Raw genomic sequence first — 16056 nt, 5'->3', positions numbered from 1 at the left:
CTGTTTCGGTGGAACACACACGACGATCTTTGTGACAGTGACCATTTTCCCATAATTCTTACTTTGCTGAACCACAAATCCGTCGAGGCTCCCCCTCGATGGATTTTTAAACATGCTGATTGGCCAAAGTACACATCACTAGCTGTCTTTAACAACAAAATCAGACGGACCGTCGGCGAGGAAATAACTTACATCACCCAGGTTATTCTTGCTGCTGCTGAGGAGTCCATTCCGTTCTACTCGGGGACTCCTCGCCGAAAGCTCGCTCCTTGGTGGAACGAAGACATAGCAGCAGCTATCAAAGAACGCCGTCGCGCTCACAAACATTACCGTAGACAGCCCACTGCGGCCAACTTGGTAACATTTAAGAAACTCCGCGCTAAGGCGCGAGTTCTTATTCGCCAAAGTAAGAAGGCTTCATGGGAGAGATATGTGTCACCTATGACGTCACATACTCCATCATCTCAAGTGTGGACTAAGCTTCGACGTATTTCGGGTATCCAAGGATCATCTTCTGTACCGGGAATTTCCATTGCAGGCAACATCGTCACTGAACCCCTCCTGATTGCTGACCATCTCGCTAGTCATTTCACGGATGTATCTGACTCCGGGAATTACCATCCTGATTTCCTCGCTCTGAAGCGGGAGGCGGAACGTTCTCACCTTAGTTTTGCCTCTCAAGCTTCAGAGGACTACAACGTGCCCTTTACGGAGTGGGAACTCCGCAGCGCCCTAGCGCTTTGCAAGAACACGTCTCCTGGACCAGACAACATCCATAACCAGATATTGAAACACCTTAGTGATGATAGCTTACTATATCTCCTTCGTGTGTTCAACCGAATCTGGATGGAGGGTGATTTTCTGTCTCAGTGGCGAGAGGGCATAGTTATTCCTGTCCTCAAGCCTGACAAAGATCCTAAGTATGCAGGAAGTTACCGACCGATTTGCCTTACAAACTGCCTGTGTAAGCTGTTTGAGAGGATGGTTAATCGCCGACTTGTGTGGTGTCTGGAGAAACAAGGACTCTTGTCCGAGTACCAGTGTGGATTTCGAGCCGCTCGATCCACCACTGACCACTTGGTACGGCTGGAAAGCTCTATCCAGGATGCGTTTCTCCGCAAACAGCACTTGGTGGCTGTTTTCTTTGACTTAGAGAAGGCTTATGACACCACATGGCGATATGGTATCCTTTCAGCCCTGCATCAATGGAAATTCCGAAGTAACTTGCCGGCGTTTATTGTGAATTTCTTGTCCCTCCGTCTATTCCGTGTCCGAGTAGGGAGGACATATTCGCAATACCACGTACAAGAAAATGGAGTCCCACAGGGATCGGTCCTTAGTGTCACTCTGTTCGCGATTGCCATCAACGGTATTGTTGCTGCTGCTGGTCCAGCAGTTATACCGTCGCTATATGTGGACGATTTTGCTCTGCACTATAGCTCGCATAAATTGGCAGTCGCAGAGCGACAATTACAACACGCTATTAGGAGGGTGGAGCAGTGGACCTTAGAACATGGCTTTCGGTTTTCTGCCGCAAAGACCTCTGTTGTCCACTTTTGTCGTCAACGTACTCTTCACCCCCATCCTGAGCTTTATTTAGACAACGTCGTTCTTCCAGTTGTTGACACTTACCGATTTCTTGGGCTCCTCCTTGACAGTAAATTATCGTGGGAGCCACACGTGCGGCAGTTAAAAGTGCAATGCACTAGGAAGCTTAATATCCTTAAGTTTCTTAGCAGCACTTCTTGGGGGGCTGACCGCACGGTGCTCCTGCGATTCTATCGGGCACACATTTTATCCTGGTTAGACTACGGCAGTGCAGCATATGGCTCCGCAAGACCAAGCGTTCTTGCGAAGCTGAATAGTATCCACCACAGCGGGGTTAGGTTGGCGACGGGAGCTTTTCGTACAAGCCCCATCGCTAGCCTGCTCGCTGAGTCTGGTGTGCCGCCTTTACACCTGAGGCGCCAGCAACTTCTACTTACATATGCTGCAAATTTGTGACAGATGCCACTTTACCCAAGCTATCCTTGCGTGTTCAACAATGGCAACCGTTTGCTGTACGCTGCTCGTCCTCGAGCGACGCGGCCGGTTGGGATACGCTTGGATAGCATTTCCGAATTGTTTGACGACCTTTGGTTCCTTGCCTTGTCAGACAACCAAGTGGGGTACCTCCGTGGGTCGTACGACGACCTGAAGTAATCCTGGATCTGCACACTGGCCCAAAGGAAAACACGGACCCTTCGATTTATCGGAGGCTCTTCCTGTCCGTTGTTGGCCGCTATCCAGGTTCAGTCGTCGTCTACACGGATGGTTCAAGGTCAGATACGAAGGTGGGCTGTGCGTTCGTTGTTAACAATGATAGGTTCCTTTTTGCTCTTCCGGCAACCTGTAGTGTGTACACAGCAGAGCTTTATGCTATCTGTGAGGCTCTGCGGTACGCACTGTACAATGAGCGCCGACACTTTCTTCTGTGTACCGACTCCTTGAGTTCGCTCCAGTCTATAGAGACCTGTTTCCCTCGGCACCCTCTGGTGCAGCTAATCCAGGACCTGCTGGCCGGGTGTTGGGATGCTGGCACCAGAATCACGTTTTTGTGGCTCCCAAGCCACATGGGCATAGAGGGAAACGAGTTAGTAGATCAGGCTGCCAAGGAGGCAGTTAAACTGCCCCCGTTGCCTTTCAAGGTTCCAGTAAGTGATATTCGCTCCCAGCTGCGACACCTTGTTATGTCCCATTGGGAGATGGAGTGGCAGGCCATTCCACTTCCCAATAAGCTGAGAGCGATAAAAGGAACAACGAAGGTATGGAGGAATTCCCTTCGGGCTTCGCGGAGGGAAGCCGTGGTATTAACACGTCTTCGGATCGGCCACGGTATCTTGACTCACTCGCATCTTTTGAAAGGAGAACCCCCTCCGGTGTGTACCTCCGGCGACCATCTTACCGTGGTGCACATCCTTACGGAGTGTGTGGACCTGGTCGATCTGCGCCGTAGTCTTAACCTTCCGAGTACTATCTCCCTTATCTTGCGTGATGACGAGCAGTCAGCAGACCTCGTCGTCCGCTTTATGAGGGATAGTGGACTGTTTTCTCGTGTGTGATGCTGTCCTTTGTCCTAGTGTGTTTTGTGGCACTTTCGCTTTTATCCTATTGACTTAATTTTAGTTTGTGTTGCGTCTTTTAATGTGTTATTTTAGCGTCTCTCGTAAATTATGTACTACCAGGCAATCCCTTATTCTTTTGTTTTCCTGTAGATTCTCTTATTTTATTAGAAAATAAGGCATTGCGTATTAGATCCACTGATTGTTTTAATCTCACCCTCATTTTTCTCCATCATTTTTTTTTTAAACTCTAGTCAGTGGATATCTTTTTAAAATTTTAACATCATCTCTCATGTCGTTTATCTCGTTCCATTAGGGGCCGATGACCTTCGATGTTAGGCCCCTTTAAACAACAAGCATCATCATCATCATCATCAATTTATTGTGTTCTTGTTTTCATTTCCATGGTGAATTTTATATGGGGATCTATTCCATTTAGTTGTTCTAAGATTCTTGTTTCATTGGTGTGCCTATTGTCTATTATAACAAATACGTCATCCACAAATCTGCACCAGAAGGGGATATTATCTAGTTTTTGGATTTCTTGATGTTCTAAGTAATCTATATATATTTCAGCCAGTATACCTGATGTTAGAGAGTAGTTAGAGTAGAAAGAGGACCCATTTTATTTTGTTTTTACTACTTCATTCATTCTTTAAACGGCCTGTTATATAGGGTCAACTTTTTATGTACATATAATTTTTTTAAACATTGTAATATCTCAATATCACAAATGTAAATAGTAATAACTTCACAAATATCAGTATACATAAATATGTAAAAATTTTAATCGATGTTCATTAGATCAACGAAATAGTGAGGTGACATGCCTCTCACAACATGTAACTTTTAAAGTTAAAAGCAAAGGACCTATTTTATTATTCTTACTATTTGAACATTTAACTTGTTTTTAATCATTTCTCAAATTGGGTCAGTTTTCATGCATATGCAACGCTTTGTAATGTGATGTTTTTGAAACCACTGTAGTTTGATATATGACAGCTGAGGATGACCCCATAGGGGTCGAAACCGGTACTGGATTTACTGTAATCAATAGTAAATAAACAATATATTGATAAGGTGGAGGCTTCCATACCATTTTTATGTTGTAGTAGCAATCAATACGGAAATGAAGCTCATAGATTATGACAGAACGATACTATGCTCACCGGGCTTCCAGTGGCGTTTGCATTTTGGTACGTTCTGATACCTACAGCGAAGAAGTTCCATTAAGAACCCCTCTTGAGGCTGTAGCTGTTCGCGTTCCGCTGTCTGTCATAGCAATGAATTGTAATGATTATTTTCCATCAGGCCAGCATCTTAACATAAATGATGTCGCTGATCTTATAGATCAGCTTCCACTTCCCTTCCTCTTATTGGGTGATTTTAACGCCCATCACCCCATATCGGGCTCTGAGACGCCCTGCCCCCAGGGCAAGAGAGCTGTAAACACTACTAACTGAGCTGGATTTATGTATTTTGAACACAGGGGAACCAAGTCACTTTAGTGTACGTTACGGCACATATTCTCGCATAGACGTAAGTCTATGCAGCCGAACGTTGGTTCCACTGTTTCGGTGAAATGCACACGATGATCTCTGTGACAGTGACCATTTTCCCATCATTCTGACTTTGTTGAAACATAAACCCGTCGAGGCTCCCCCTCGATGGATTCTTAAACATGCTGATTGGCCAAAGTACACATCACTAGCTGTCTTTAACGATGTTATCAGGCAGTCTGTCAGCGAGGAAATAACTTACGTCACCCAAGTTATTCTTGCTGCTGCTGAGGAGTCCATTCCGTTTTCCTCGGGGACTCCTCGCCGAAAACTCGTTCCTTGGTGGAACGATGAAATAGCAGCAGCCATCAAAGAACGCCGTCGCGCTCATAAGCGTTACCGTAGACAGCCTACTGTGGCAATGTTGGTAACATTTAAGGAACTCCGCGCTAAGGCGTGAGTTCTTATTCGACAAAGTAAGAAGGCTTCATGGGAGAGATATGTGTCATTTATTACGTCACATACTCCATCATCCCAAGTGTGGACTAAGCTTCGACGGATTTCGGGTATCCAAGGATCATCTGCTGTACTGGGAATTTCCATTGCAGGCAGTGTTGCCACTGACCCTCTCGTGATTGCTGACCATCTAGCTAGTCATTGTGCGGATGTATCTGGCTCCGGGAATTACCATCCTGATTTCCTCGCTCTGAAGCGGGAGACAGAACATCATCACTTTAGTTTTGCCACCCAAGCTTCAGAGGACTACAACGTGCCCTTTATGGAGTGGGAACTCCGCAGCGCCTTAGCGCTTTGCAAGGACACGTCTCCTGGACTGCACAACATCCATAACCAGATGTTGAAACACCTTAGTGATGATAGTTTCCTATATCTCCTTCGTGTGTTCAACCGAATCTGGATAGAGGGTGATTTTCCGTCTCAGTGGCGAGAGGGCATAGTCATTCCTGTCCTCAAGCCTGACAAGGATCCTAAGTATCCAGGAAGTTACAGATTAATTTGTCTTACAAACTGGCTGTGTAAGCTATTTGAGAGGATGGTAAATCGCCAACTCGTGTGGTGTCTGGAGAAACAAGGACTCTTGTCAGAGTACCAATGTGGTTTTCAAGCCGCTCGATCCATCACTGACCACTTGGTATGCCTGGAGAGCTCTATCCAGGATGCGTTTCTCCGCAAACAGCACCTGGTAGCTGTTTTCTTTGACGTAGAGAAGGCCTACGACACCACATGGCGATATGGTATCCTTTCAGTCCTGCATCAATGGAGATTCCGAGGTCACTTGCCGGTATTTATTGCGAATTGTTTGTCCCTCCGTCTATTCCGTGTCCAAGTGGGGAGGACATATTCGCAATACCACGTTCAAGAAAATTGAGTCCCACAGGGATTGGTCCTTAGTGTCACTCTGTTCACGATTGCCATAAACGGTATTGTTTCTACTGTTGGTCCAGCAGTAATACCGTTCCTATATGTGGACGACTTCGCTCTGCACTATAGCTCGTGCAGTATGGCAGTTGCAGAGCGACAGATACAGCAGGCTATTAGGAGGGTGGAGCAGTGGACCTTAAAATATGGCTTTCGGTTTTCTGCCGCAAAGTCCTCTGTTGTCCACTTTTGTCGTCAACGTAGTCTTCACCCTCGTCCCGAGCTCTATTTAGGAAATGTCGTTCTGCCAGTTGTTGACACTTACCGATTTCTTGGGCTCCTTTTCGATAGTAAATTATTGTGGGAGCCACATGTGCGGCAGTTGAAAGTGCAATGTGCTAAGAAGCTTAATCAACAAATTAATCTTAATTAATTAAGCTTAATATCATGAAGTTTCTTAGCAACACTTCTTGTGGGGCTGACCGCACGGTGCTCCTACGATTTTATAGGTTACATATTTTATCTCGCCTAGACTACGGCAGTGCAGCATATGGCTCAGCAAGACCAAGCGTTCTTGCGAAGCTAAACAGCATCCACCACAGCGGGGTTCGGTTGGCAACGGGAGCCTTTCGTACAAGCCCCATAGCTAGCCTGCTCGCTGAGTCTGGTGTGCCGCCTTTATACCTGAGGCACCAGCAAATGCTTCTTACCTATGCTGCTAATTTGCGACAGATGCCACTTCATCCAAGCTATCCTTGCGTTTTCAACAATGGCAACCGTTTGCTGTACGCCATTACATAAAATCAGCTTCATGGTCCGTATCGCACTTCAATAGATTCACAATTAAGTATTTATTTTCCACCTAGTCGATACAATGATTGCTTAAGGCAATTTTTAATGGTCAAAAGTGGTACATGTTTCGTATATTATCAACATCTTCAGCCACATAACACTGTTTAGATGAAAAATGTATAAAATTGACAAAGTAATGCTTTAGAGGAAGTGTCCTTAAAATTAACATAAGATTGACAAGATTAAAACAAGCAACACAGCCGGTTGGAATACGTTTAGATAGAAGTTACAGATTGCTTGATGTACCTTCGGTTCCTTGCCTTGTCAGACAACCACATTGGGTACCTCCGTGGGTAGTACGGCAACCTGAAATAATCCTGGACCTACACACTGGCCTGAAGGAGAACACAGACCCTTCGATTTATCGGAGGCTCTTCCTGTCCGTTGTTGGCTGCTATCCAGTTTCAGTCGTCGTCTACACGGATCGTTCAAGGACAGATACAAAGGTGGGCTGTGCGTTCGTTGTTGACAATGATAGGTTTCTTTTCGCTCTCCCGGAAACCTGTAGTGTGTACACAGCAGAGCTTTGTGCAATCTGTAGAGCTCTGCGGTATGCACTGTACAATGAGCGCCGACACTTTTTGTGTGTACTGACTCCTTGAGTTCACTCCAGTCTATTGATACCTGTTTCCCTCGGCACCCTCTGGTGCAGCGGATCCAGGACCTGCTGGCCGGGTGTTTGGATGCCGGCACCAGAATCACGTTTCTGTGGCTCCCAAGCCACATGGGCATAGAGGGAAACGAGTTAGCAAATCAGGCTGCCAAGGAGGCAGTTACACTGCCCCCGTTGCCTTTCAAGGTTCCCCGCAAGTGATATTCGCTCTCAGCTGAGACATCTGGTCATGTCTCATTGGGAGATGGAGTGGCAGGCCATTCCACTTCCCAATAAGCTGAGAGCGATAAAAGGAACAACGAAGGTATGGAGGACTTCCCTTCGGGCTTCGCGGAGGGAAGCCGTGGTATTATGTCTTCGGATCGGCCACGGTATCGTAACTCACTCTCATTTTTTGAAAGGAGAACCCCCTCCGGTGTGTACCTGCGGTGACCATCTTACCGTGGTACACATCCTTACGGAGTGTATGGACCTGGTCGATCTTCGCCATACTCTTAACCTTCCGGGTACTATCTCCCTTATCTTGCGAGATGACGAGCAGTCAGCAGACCTAGTCATCCGCTTTATAAGGGATAGTGGTCTGTTTTATCATGTCTAGTGATATCCTTTGTCCTCGTGTATTTGTTTCAATTGCGCTTTTATCCCATTAACTTCATTTTAGTTTGTGTTGTATATTTTAATGTGTTATTTTAACGTCTAATGTAAATTAAATATCTGCACTACCTGGCAATCCCTTATTCCTTTTCTCCCTGTATTTTCTCTTCTTTTATTAGAAATTAAGGCATTGCGAATTAGATCCACTGCTGTTTTAATCTCATACTCATTTTCTCCTCACCATATTTTTTAACTCTTGTCAGTGGATTCATTTTAAAATTTTAAATATCACGTATCATGTCGTCCATCACGTTCCATTAGGGGCTGATGACCTTCGATTTTAGGCCCCTTAAAACAACAAGCATCATCATCATCATCATCAACAAAACTTCTGGAGAGCCACATGAGATTCACTCAGTCTACACCAGGTTGATTATTGGGAACAAAGGCAGCTGGCTCAGGGATTGTGTACTATTGTGTAGTACTTGTGTAGTACTTGTATACTACTGTTTACTATAATAAAATACCTAATTAAGCTTTTGAATGACTATCAATAAAACAATATTTCTTATTAGGCGTAAGTTTGGGAGGACTGAGATTTGAATTGTGAGAGTATCCACCTTTTCCGGCATCTATTTAGAAACATCTGCTTAGTGAGAAGTTGACATTTGAAGCTGTTTCTTATACGGTGGAAAAAGAACACTGTCTCAAATTACAGGCAATCTAAAATTATTTATGGCTAATATTATGGACAAAGGCACTTAAAGAAAAAAGTATCAGGCTAAATTACAGTTCTTTAACAAGCAGTCTGATTTTCAATCAGTTGTGAGTATTCAGATAATTTTTACATATTAATCCCACTTACTCAGTACCAGCAATGTATATTTCTAAGGCTCCATCCACATCACCTTCCAAATAGTGTATCTTGGCAAGATTTTCAAAGGAACACTCTTGGCCACCTAGTTGGATAGCCCTTACAAGATATGGTTTGGCTTTCGCATAGTCTTTCAAATGGAAGAAGCACATCCCTGGAAGAAATGTACATAATATAACACATGACAAGTTAAGAAATAAAAGTAAACCAGAATGAATTTTAAAAGAAAAGAGACAATAGAGTATTTTCTCCCATCTATATGATTAAACGTTCAGGGGTCATGCACAGTCATTCTGGATGGCTACATAAAACTTTCACCTACTATTTAACCCTAGACCGGGCGTGCCGATTTCTGTCACACTACCGGGCACTTTGTCAACCAGTTACGTTTTCAGTCGTTTACATCCTTCCAATCGCTTAAACATTTCATTTAACGGCGTTTTATCTTTTGTTTCAATGTTATTCTCCAAATAAAATTAAAAACTTGTATTAGTGATTAATATGAATGTACTTAAAATAGATAATCATGAACACGAGAACTAATTCTGATAGGCATATGAATACTGTGCCTATTTAAAATGAGTTGTATGTATGTTAAGTCCTCAGCCCGAAGGCTGGTTGGATCCTCAACAGCTCCACCATCAGCTGTCATAGATGGCCTAGGCATCACTGAAGAGACGTACTAGGGAAATGAGGAGTGAGGTAGTTTCCCGTTGCTTTCCTCACCGAGCCAGAAGTTGCTATTACATATCAGTCTGCCAAGCCCACTGAAATGCAAGCAGGGACTGGCTGCAGAAGGATTGGCATTGCTAGCATCACTCATACCTCAGTCACTTTCATTTTGTCAAAGCCAAGGATAAAGCTGAGACAGATCATTGAAAGTAACAAAATTGCTCTAGCCCATACCAGAAGACATAGTGCACTGTAAACACTAGCTCCCACCAGCAAAGGCATTAAAATGAGTTAAGCAGTAGATACATAATTAAATTAAAATAATGGTCATATTTTAATATTTGCACAATTATACCATGAAATGATCAGATATAACAGCAAAAAAATGACTCGATGAAAAATAAACTTTGTTGCCATGTGCAAGAAATCTTTCACACCTTATCCCCTGAGCAATGCGATAATTTCACTGCAGTTCGCGCTCGCGGCTGTAAATCACTTCCTCCTGCTTCCTAGAAATGTACTAATTAGTCCAGAATAATAGTTCATCAACCATCTCAGCGTCAATTTCTGTTGATACCATTCTCGCTTCCCCTTCCAGTCCTGGCAGTACTTTTAAAATAATCGTTGCTTCTACCCTCGAAGTAAGTTTCGAAAAGTGCGTCGTGGACCACATTGTTCCTCCAACTCTCCCGAAGATAAAATCCCTTTCGTTATCGTCTTCCTCAGCCTCCCGCTCCGTATCACTGTTATGATCCTGATCCGATACGTTTATAATTTCCTCCTCCCCATCGGAAAAGTCCGAGGCAGAGTCCTCTATTTCATTGGACAACTGGCTCAAAATGTCAGGTATGTCTTCATCACTAACAAAACGAGACCTAAAATAGAAATATACTACATGTAATTACGCCTTACTTTGTCTAATTTCCCGAAAAGTATAGAAGAAAGGAAATTTTAAAGAAACAAATTTTACTTACATGACCAGGCGCGCGGTTGACCAGCTTCGGGTCCCAAGAGTTCGCTCGAAATAATTACACACGTATCGCTTCTAATGTTACCGAAACTCGACTGAACTGAAGGTCAAGAGTGAGAGCAAAGGGACTAGTTGCGAGGTGGTGAAAGACTGACAGTTCTAGGAATTACGGCATAAAATAGCGCGCTGGTTGACTAAAATAACCACCGCGCCCGGTCTAGGGTTAAGGGCATTTCATGTCCCTCCTTGCCCTCTCAGTATCTTCCAATGAACTTATCCACTCTCTTTTCACAGCATTTATCACAATATCAGTCTCTGCTGTCCATATCACACATTTGTCAAGGTCTTTCTGCAGTCACTCATAAATCTGTAACTCATTTATTATGCTGTATAGTATAACATCATTCACAAAAAGCTGCATCTGCGATTCCAGTTCTTTACTCATATCATTTACATATATAAGAAAACACAGAGGTCCAATAATGCTGCATTGCAGGACCCCCTCTTATCATTACAGGACCAGAATGTTTCAACTACTTTAATTATCTGAGTTCTATTTTCGAGAAATTTAGCCTCCCATTCATTCACTCTTTTGTCTGGTCCAACAGCCCTTGTTCTTTTCCGACCCCAACGGTATTGGAACATTCGAGACCTAGGGAGTCTCATTTTCACGCCCTTCGTGGCCCTTGCCTTTCTTTGTCCATTACTTCATTTTTCGAAATGACGGATCCCTTCTTTCTTCTTCTTTTTTCTCTCTTTCTACCCCCTGTGGGTGGGGGACGCAGACAAAAAATACACCCACGGTATCCCCTGCCTGTCATGAGAGGTGACTAAAAGGGGTGACCAAGGGATGATTGTCTTAGAACCATGAAACTACTTTTGATTAGTACCATCACGCGGGGAACATCATGGCTCGCCTTTACTTGTGAGTAGTGCTACTATATTAGGTACACAGTAGGTTTGTAATTCGTAGCAGCAGTAGGTGTGGACTGTGGGTTCCCAGTACCTGTGAGTTGTACCCATGCGAGCAACACCACGGGTCTGGGCGTAGCCTGTGAGTTGTACCACTATATGAGCGATACCGTGGGTCTGCGTTGCCTGTGATTGGTACCCACTATGTGAGGAACACCACGGGAATACCGACACCCGTGATTAGTACACCTAGGTGAGGAACCTCATTGGTTTGCGTTGGCTGTGAGTGGCGCCATTGTGTGAGAAACACCATAGGTCTGCGTTACCTATACGAGGTACAATACTTGTGAGTGATACCATAATATTTGGAACACCGTGAGTTTACGCTACCTTTGATTAGTACCGCAATTTGAGAAATACCATGGTTCTACTTTACTAGGGACATGTACCATTATGAGGGGGGGCCGTTGACCTGTATTTTGGACCCCTTTAGAAAACAAGAGTCATCGTCATCATCATCATCATCAGGACTGTACTTTAGAATGGTCCCTTGGTCGATAACGCTGTTTCTTTCTGGTAGTTTTTTGGTAGGATCCACTGATTGTTTTGGGTTCATATCCATCCATTCATTCTTCATGTCCTTATTTTTTTTCTTTTGGTCAGTGGATAATATAAAACCTTTGTTTTGTCATTACATTTCGTACCATCAGGGGCCGATGACCTTCGATATTAGGCCCCTTAAAACAACAAGCATCATCATCATCATCATCATCATCATCATCATCATCATCATCATCATCATCATCATCTCACTTCTTAGCCATGATTCAACTCCTATTACAATATCTGGTAAATATTTTCTTATTAAACTACTTCATTCTATTTAAGTCTATTCCTTTCCTTATAATACTACTCTACTGTTTAGTACTAACATCTCTATGATATCTTATTTAACTTTCAGTTCCCTACACTCTCATCACCACTTCCTAGTCCACCTGATTTCCCCAAATATACCTCCATATAACCCTTCTAAATAAACCTTCTAACTTACACGCACCACTGTGATTCAAGTGAAGACCCTCTGAATGCAGATTCATATCTTCTACTCACCCATTAGGATCTACAAATATCACTGCCAATTTTCCACATACCCACACAATAGTCTCATTTAAATCTCCAGTCCAGTCAGTATCCCTCCTAAGCAGTATCCCATTGATTACATTCTCTGCTACTTTCTACTTTCCTCACATCTGCCTTAACCTAACTCCTGGATAACACTCTATCCTGGTTCTCTTTCCTACACACACTTTCTGCACGTGCATAACAATGGTATCCCCCATGACCAGAACCTCAACCACTCCCACCTCATAAGATCCTCTCCCCTCCTTGTCCCTCTTATCCTCCCTGACAGCTGCAGAACGTACTTCCTCCTCCCTTTTCTCACTCTCATGATTGTGTTTCATGTCCCTCTTCCTTTCCTTCCACTCTACATTCCCTTTTCTACCTTTCCCTTACTCCTTACCTTCCTCCACCTCTGTACCACTTCCCTGTTCCTCACCTTTTTTCTGCTGTTCTACCTGTAGTGACCAATACCGATTCCTCAGCAATACCCCTTCTGAACTCTCCACCTCAGTAGACCCCTTGGCTCTCAACTTCTTTCCTGTTAAAACATTAGCCCACCTGTCTTTCACAACTTCTCCCCTTCCTTCCCTTCACTCTTGTATGCTTACCATATCTTGTACACTGTTTGAGGGAGACCTACTTTCATTCCTGCCCCCCCATTAGAGTCCTTATTATCTCCCTCAACCTCTCTAACTCTTTCCTCACGCTCCTTAATGCCCACTCACACCCACAATCCTTGCAACTGCATTTCTTAGTCATTCTTTGATCTTCTTTATGGAAATATGTAGTAGTATATAAAACAATAATAGTTTTAAAAAAATTATTCCATGAATAAAAATAAATCAAATGAAAGAAACTGTATAATATACAAGGATTACATGACCATAAAACAAGCAATATGATGAAACGGGATTGCCCTGCGAGCATTCGCATTCATGTATTTCTTGATGACAACTCGCTAACACCCAGCTGTATGGATTCAAAACGAGCGCCGAGTGCGCAGGCATTGTGGGGGACAGCATGCAAGCAAGTGCTGCTCCAGCGTGCCAGCCAAGGCCAGGTGACGTTACACCGAATGTTCTTTCCGATTCTATGGCATTTCATCACGAACGGAAGGTTAAATCATAATTTTGAGAATGGCACCTTGTAGGCCTGGACAATAAATGCTACTACCCAAAATTTCATTAAAATCGGTGGAAGGATGGCTGAGATATGAATTTTTTAAGATGCTCACATTTACAGTCTCGCCGTCCGACCTTGGGCAATAAAAGGAGGTCGCCAGCCTTGAGTGAGTCAGTGTGTCACTGAATGTGTCAGTGTGTGTGCGAGCAAGCGCATCATCGTGAAACAGTCACCAAACTATGTAATACGGTTTGGTACTTTGACCGGCTTTGGACCAGGGTTCAAAAGTACGTAATACTAGTGTTGAAAGCCTTCTCTGCGGACTCTAACTCCGCATGTAAGCGAAAGCTTATTCTTGTTAATATCAGTCTGTCGAGCCGTGTAACATCATTTCGTTTTGTGAACAAGAGACTGTACATTTTGAAACTGTGCTTAAAGGACTTAGGGCATAAAGACTGTGCTTTAGTTGTTCCCTCTACAAGAGACTGTGTTAGGCTAGTGCCCTAGTGACAGAACAATTCTTTTATGGACAGTGTCACTTTGTTTCATAAAGAACAGTGCCTACTTTTCTTTCAAAGACTGTGTCAATCACTCCATGAGAAAAACAGTATCGACATTTTCTTTTGATAAAACTGTGCCAATCTTCATTTTTAAAAGATTGTGCCAATATTTACTTTCATAAAACTGTGCCGATATTTCCTTTCAAGGACAGCGCTGATTCGTGGAATACGGTACCTTTATTACTTTTCGAGGGACTATGTCAATTCCCCTCATAAAGACTATGTCTAAATTTACGTGTAATATTGTGCCTCAGTGATAATTTTACCTCTGAGAAGTTACGTGATTTTTGTTAAGACTGAGTCGTAACAGAACTTGGTTCTCTTTCACAAGACTGTGTTATAAACTGTTCCCTTCTGTTCTTCGCAGGAACTTTAATTTATTTCTACGAGTGTGTGTGCTAGCACATTGCATGTACTCATTGCAAACAGTGCAGAGACTGTTTCTATTTTCTTTCGAGATTAAGTGAAGTGGTAAACCATCATATGTCAGAAAGTTCCAGATTATTTTCATTGCTTATCACTTCAAGTTCGATAGTGACTATTGCATTATTCTCACAGAACTGTGACTTTGAACTCATCTCTTTTTTTTTCTTCTCAAAAGTGCGTCCAACACCATTTACAGTGGAACCTATTCGACCGGCAAACAGTGTCTCGCCTTAATTCACAGTGCAGTGCGGTAGAGAAGTGTCGTATCAGATTCCATTGACATTCTGTGCGAAAGTTCTACATTTCTCTACTCCTTTCATAGGACTTTGTGGAATACAAAACTCAACGACTATTCCACGCTGCAGTATCATCAGACGACCGCCCCAGGTTCGAGTCTCCATCAACATCAAGGGCTGACAACCGCCGTGGGTCAACACAGACAACGTGGGACGACGCCGGCGCCGCAAAACGACGCCTCCTCCACATCTTCAAGGGCATTCAAACTATTCGTCTGTAAAAGGTGATATAATTTCTATGCATTTCTTTTGAATAAACTGCAAGTTCCACTTTAAATATGAACTTATTTCACTACCCTTCTCTCGTACTCTCTAAAGCACGAACCGTACATGCCTTGGCGTTATCAATGCTCTCCGCAAAACCAAAGTACGGGCGTTCCTGTTTCAATACTAATAACATAAAATAACTATATTATTATTATTATTATTATTATTATTATTATTATTATTATTATTATTATTATTATTATTATTAATGGACCTATGCTGCTCCACAGAATTCCTTATAAATAGGTCAGCTAACTCGTCTTGATAAGCCTGTCGCAGTCATATGTTTTTGCCTGCCCTTTTCAATAGTTTCATGAACATTTAATACCAGTACATAATAACTGATTCATTCATAATTTAGTGGAGACCAAGAAAAACTGAGGGAAGCAGACTCCTAGATTTCTGTCTGAGAAATAACATAATTTAAAGATGGAAAACATGGAAAACATACGTGATTTCTGATCTCAACATCCTGGTATATTCTAGGAATATGAGCCGAATTCCAGCTGCCAAATATAGTCAGACTATTGATTAGAAAATACTTTAATTAATATAATTATAAATATGCAAACATACCAATATTGTGATATATATCCCAATCTGGCTTATCAGCAACCTTTTCGGCCTCAAAATATGCTTCCATCGCTTGCCTGTGGCTTCCCAGAAGGAATCTGGAATTAAAATACACACTCTATAATGTGACCTTCCTATATAAACTCTTAATTTTCATAGTTTACATGAATTGTATGAGATTCAGTTCTCAGAAGGAAATGTAATAGGAAGTTATTTTGCTTTTGCA

The 16056-nt window shown here is 43.0% G+C and overlaps 1 protein-coding gene across 1 annotated transcript in view; it reads right to left on the bottom strand.

Moving 5' to 3' along the window:
* Nucleotides 1-16056, bottom strand: part of BBS4 (Bardet-Biedl syndrome 4) — a 200309-nt gene that overhangs the window by 118756 nt on the left and 65497 nt on the right. Inside the window, exons 4-5 of the mRNA XM_067146246.2 lie at nt 15834-15928; nt 8902-9064 (exon numbers count right to left, since the gene is read on the bottom strand). Of these exons, the coding sequence (XP_067002347.2) occupies nt 8902-9064; nt 15834-15928 (258 nt within the window). The remainder of the gene's footprint in view (nt 1-8901; nt 9065-15833; nt 15929-16056) is intronic.

The sequence above is a fragment of the Anabrus simplex genome, chromosome 4 (genome assembly GCF_040414725.1).
Source record: "Anabrus simplex isolate iqAnaSimp1 chromosome 4, ASM4041472v1, whole genome shotgun sequence".
In the NCBI taxonomy this organism is placed as follows: domain Eukaryota; kingdom Metazoa; phylum Arthropoda; class Insecta; order Orthoptera; family Tettigoniidae; genus Anabrus; species Anabrus simplex.
Note: the sequence above shows the minus strand (reverse complement) of the source record. Positions and strands in the feature narration are given on the sequence as shown.